This window comes from Sinocyclocheilus rhinocerous, unplaced genomic scaffold, assembly GCF_001515625.1.
Source record: "Sinocyclocheilus rhinocerous isolate Xijiao unplaced genomic scaffold, SAMN03320098_v1.1 scaffold132, whole genome shotgun sequence".
Lineage (NCBI taxonomy): Eukaryota > Metazoa > Chordata > Actinopteri > Cypriniformes > Cyprinidae > Sinocyclocheilus > Sinocyclocheilus rhinocerous.
This window is the reverse complement of record NW_015627050.1, coordinates 606,623-611,612: the sequence shown is the minus strand read 5'-3', so window position 1 is coordinate 611,612 and position 4,990 is coordinate 606,623. Positions and strand designations below refer to the sequence as shown.

At 35.1% G+C, this 4,990-nt stretch overlaps 1 protein-coding gene across 1 annotated transcript in view; it reads right to left on the bottom strand.

Annotated features, from left to right (window-relative positions):
- Positions 1 to 1,393: 1,393 nt before the first annotated feature.
- Positions 1,394 to 4,990, bottom strand: part of LOC107720793 (coxsackievirus and adenovirus receptor homolog) — a 7,581-nt gene continuing 3,984 nt past the window's right edge. Inside the window, exons 4-9 of the mRNA XM_016528628.1 lie at positions 4,080 to 4,249; positions 3,729 to 3,933; positions 2,819 to 2,971; positions 1,914 to 2,036; positions 1,682 to 1,820; positions 1,394 to 1,559 (exon numbers count right to left, since the gene is read on the bottom strand). Of these exons, the coding sequence (XP_016384114.1) occupies positions 1,394 to 1,559; positions 1,682 to 1,820; positions 1,914 to 2,036; positions 2,819 to 2,971; positions 3,729 to 3,933; positions 4,080 to 4,249 (956 nt within the window). The remainder of the gene's footprint in view (positions 1,560 to 1,681; positions 1,821 to 1,913; positions 2,037 to 2,818; positions 2,972 to 3,728; positions 3,934 to 4,079; positions 4,250 to 4,990) is intronic.

Below are 4,990 nucleotides of genomic sequence, written 5' to 3'. Positions count from 1 at the left end.
GCAATAGTGCTTACGCGTTTCTCCCCCTCCCTTTTCAAAATCGACGCAGTGAACGCTGACGCCCTCTAGAGGTGTCTGTGTGGTTGACACGACACCCTGTGACAGTATAAAATGCTTTATACTAGGCTAGGACCTGGGGCCAGTTGCATAAACTTAGCCACCATGTTAAGACTGTGTCTTAAGAACTAGTTTGACCAACTAGCAGTTGCCAAGGGGTAATCAGTCTTACTTTTCCAATATAAATAAGACCAATCTACCTTTTTATAACTGAATTTAAAAAGTATATGACCAGACTTGAAGAAAAAAAATTAGATGACTAACTTTTTAAGACTAGTTTAAACAGTTTATGCAACGGGCCCCTGGTTTCACAGACAGGGATTAGACTAAACCAGGACTAGGCAATAGTTCAATTAGGACATTTAAGTAATTTTTATTAACGTAAAAAGCATTACTGTTGTGCATTTTGAGACAAAACAGAGGCACTGATATATTTTAAGATCAGTCAGTGCAAGTTTCTTTCAGTTAAAACAGCTCAGATTTACACTTTAGTCTGGGACTAGGCTTAAGCCTTGTCTGTGAAACCGGGGGTATATTTCATATTATTAGAATAACAACGTGAGTATAATGTGAGTTCCATTCATATTTTAAATAAAAATATTGACATTTAAAAATGTTATGTCTATGTTATTTGTCAGCAACTGATTTTCTTAAAAAAAATTTTATTGCAAATTCAACATACAAATTCTACTTTTCAGTACATCTAAAGTCCTAAAATTGTTGAAGAAAACAACTATTATTCTTTATGGGCAAAAACAAAGATAAAAAAAACAAAGATAATAATAATAAAAAAATCAAATGCATTTCAGTAATATCTTTTGGGCAAAAATAGAGACAAAACAACAGCAAAACAAACACATTGTATCAAATAAAAATACTTAAGAATAAAGAAAGTTATCAGTCTACACATCAAATTATTTTTTTTTTTGTGATTTATTTTTGTCATTACATTTAAATGGCTTCTTAATGATGTTCGATCATAACCATCAACATCCAAATCTCAGAAAAACCATACATATATTTATTTACATAATCTAACAAAACACATCAATATTGGAAGCTCTTCACACACAAATATTGGATTAAGGTCTTGGTAAGAGTTTTACCATCTTACATGATCTAGACCTGCTTGTGCATCATTAATCTGAGACATAATGTATCCTTCTCTCATATTACACCTAATGTATAATTACATTGAATGTTACACAATTACAAGACACCATTTGATTCCATTTTGTATCTTGCAACATGATCAAATCCACTAAAAGGTCATTAATTTAGTAACTGCAAACCAATGACAATTTTCAGTATAATGCAAGTATGACTACCTACTCTCTCATACAGCATAGCCAAACCTGCTGTCATACTTTGCAGTGCTGTAGCTGGTGTTAGTGGAGGGCGGATGCTCATTTTGGGTTTGGCCCACCTGGCTGTAGGCCACACCTGAACGAAAGCTGGAGATTCGGCTGGTAGGGCGACTCTCGGGCGCGGGAACGTCCTCTCTTTAAAGACAGAGAGGAAAGACAAGACATCAGAGCCAGAAAGTCTCATTATCATCATCGAACTTCACATAACTGAAGGAAATGGATGGATTCATGAAGAAAAATGGAGGGGTTGATATCACCTAATGTCGTTGGAGAACTCTTTCTCATGTCGATTCCAGTTACATCTGAAGATGAGAAGCCACATAATGATCAGAATGATCATGATGAGCAATAAACATCCAACAACGGTTCCTGTGATGACCCCCGCTCTGTTAGGAGCTGTGGAAGATTAAGAAAATGATTATGAGGAAACAGTTAGTATCAAATCACTGGTCTGATGAGCACTGGAGTGTGTCTATGCGTTTCACTTACGCTTCACAGCTTGAAGGTTAAGCCGACAGCTCTCTTTCCCAACAGCATTGGAAACGTCACAGGAATAGACACCGGAGTGGCTTACGGAGTGATTACTGATTAGAAGTTCTCCTGTGAGGGAGTCTAAATGTACATGTAGTAAAGAAAAAAAAAACCATGTCATTAATAAAAAAAATAATAATAATAATAATAATAATAATGCATAATCAATGGGTTTATCTTTCTTTTCCTCCTTTGTAGAAAAGTTATTCTAACAGAAAAAAAATATATATATACACATACATATATAGCAACTATGGTAAATGTGTATACAGTATGTATACTTCAATTACAAAATTAGTTGACCCAGTAACTGAAGGGTGAATGTGATTGTGTAAATTACTATGAATAAAGGGTTACTAAATGAAAGCTTGATATTTACTTTCTTAAAAATATATAGGCCTAATCTGAATATTTTACACTATATAATTATATACATAAATAACTTATTTAATCCTTGCTACGATTTAATGATAATAAAAAAAAATAAAAAAAACTATAAATGCTACATGCAGATTTTATTTATTGTTAAAATCTCTGTTAGGTTTTTCTCAAATCTGATTTGCTTTTATTAATTTACTTACAACGCATTTACAGTTTTCTTTTATTTAAGTCTTGTCACTGCAATCCTGCATTTTAAATAACTTCTGGGCAGAAACAAAATAAATTGTTATATAATGCATATGGTAAACTGTATAATAGTCTCCAACTTATGCAAAAGCCATAAGTTATATCAAAATAAAGACATAATTTAACTTTTAAAGTTATGGTTTGCATATTGGTTTGTGGAGTCAAAACGGTTGAGAATCACCTGATGTACAAGCAGCATGTCATTACAGTACATTACCAGTAGAGGTAGCACTTACTCTGAATGGCATCTGGAGGAATGGAACCTCCACTCTCTCTCCTCCATGAATACAGCAGAGGAGCGGAGCCTTGATCTGATCTGCAGCGGAGAGATGCTGCCTCACCCACGGCTCCAACGCCATCAACCCAACACTTCGGCACAGACGGCCTCACTGCCACAGAGAGAATCAAACAACTGTTATAGCCTAATTCACCCATACATATTTAAGACTGTTTAAATAATTGCATTGTGTAATTTTGTAGAGAGCTAAAAGAACTTCTGAGAAGCAGCTATTATCCTCAAGGACTTCTCTTCAAAATAAACCTTTCAGGGGAAAAATAATTTTTCAATGGCTCTGAGTTTGCCTGAAGCTTTGTTTATACTTTCGCCTGCTTTTTTTTTTTTTTTTAATTTATTAATCATTTTCATTTTATTAACATGTTCATTAATCAGGGACATTTACTTTCACTAAAAAAGCTAATTTCTGTTATCGTAGGCTGTAATTGATGTAATTTATACACAAGTGCAAACTGTGTGCTTAATGCAAATATAGCCTTGGTCACATTTACAAAGTCAAATGCATAGAAAAGAATGAGGTGAATCACTGTCACCGTCAGTTTAGAGTAGTGATCGTGTATATTTGCGAAGACTGATGAATGGTACACCACACACACACAAAAAATAAACATCTGAGCTTTTGGTTTTATTTCTCATCAAACAATGTATACAAAACAATATTAAGCAAATAGTGTAAAATCCTAACTAAATGAATTCTATTTTAAATACAGTAAAAAAAAAAAAACGTACTTCACTTAAAAAACCTTGGACAACCAGGATTCTTACACAAACAGTTTGTTTTGATAGTACTACAGTGATGTACTTAAAAAGTTGATAAGATTGATACAAAGACTAGATATACGTGACATTACCCATCACAATCAGCGATATTTTCCGGCTGTCCACCCCAGGTGCCTTTTTGACTTTGCACTGATACGTTCCATCGTGACTGGCAGTCAGTGAGGCGATCGACAGAGATGCATCTCCCTGGGAAGGGTCTGTAGCTGTGAAGTCCACACCTTTCATTAAATCAGGGTCACCATGGGTATATTTCCTTCCACCTGTGTATGATATGATCTAATGGACAAAATATTTAAATATCAGTTAAAGCTGATGGTTGTTTTTGAATAGATCATCAATGAGACTGTTCAAAACGGTGCCTAGGGAGGCCTATTTGTCATTTATTTCATGGATAGGAAGCAGTGACAGATCGCCTTACGCACCATCTGGTCTTTTTTTGTGGTGTCTGGGCTGACAACTGACCACTCAATGTCAAGCTCGCCTATGTCTGCTTGACTTGACGTGTAGGTGCAGTCTAGTGTAACCGGTTCCCCTTGAGCCATCTGCAAAGTTTGTGGCCCACTCGAGGTCACTTTCATTGCTGCTGCCACATCTGCAAAAGTTTGGTAAAAGATTAATGTGCATGTATCTGCAAAATTCTCTGAAGAGTTGTTCAGTCATGACGTCAGTTTATATGTCAACCTGTAAGGCTTCTTGATATCATTCATTTTTAATGAGTTTTTTTTTTAAAGTGTGTTTTTTAATTTTATTAATGAGTAAAATAGGGTTGTGGTTAACATTATGTGAAGAAACTTTAATGTCTTGTTACATATTTACCATGGAGGCCCATTTCCACCGCATGCGGGAAAAAAAATCATGCTTTGGTAAATTATAATTATGAGATAAAAGTTATAATTATGACAGAAAAAATTGATTACATAAAGTCGAAATTATGAGATAAAAAGTCATAATTATGACAAAAAAAACAATTATGACAAAGTCAAAATTATGAGATAAAAAGACAATTATGATAGAAAACACACAATCATGACAAAGTCAAATTATATGAGATAAAAAAAGTAGCCTAATTATTATCACAAAAAAAGTCAGAATTATGAGATATTGGGCCCTATCATACACCCGGCGCAGTGCAGCGCAAGGCGCGGCACAAGTGTTTTTGCTAGTTTCAGCTCGACGCAGTTCTCATTTTGCCGCGTTTAAATAGCAAATGCATTTGCGCCCATTTGTGCGCCAATGGGCATGCTGGTCTAAAAAAGAGGTGTGTTCATGGTGCATTGCCTCCGCGTTGATATTTTGAGGAACTGAAAATAGACTGCGCCATAGACCAACTCAA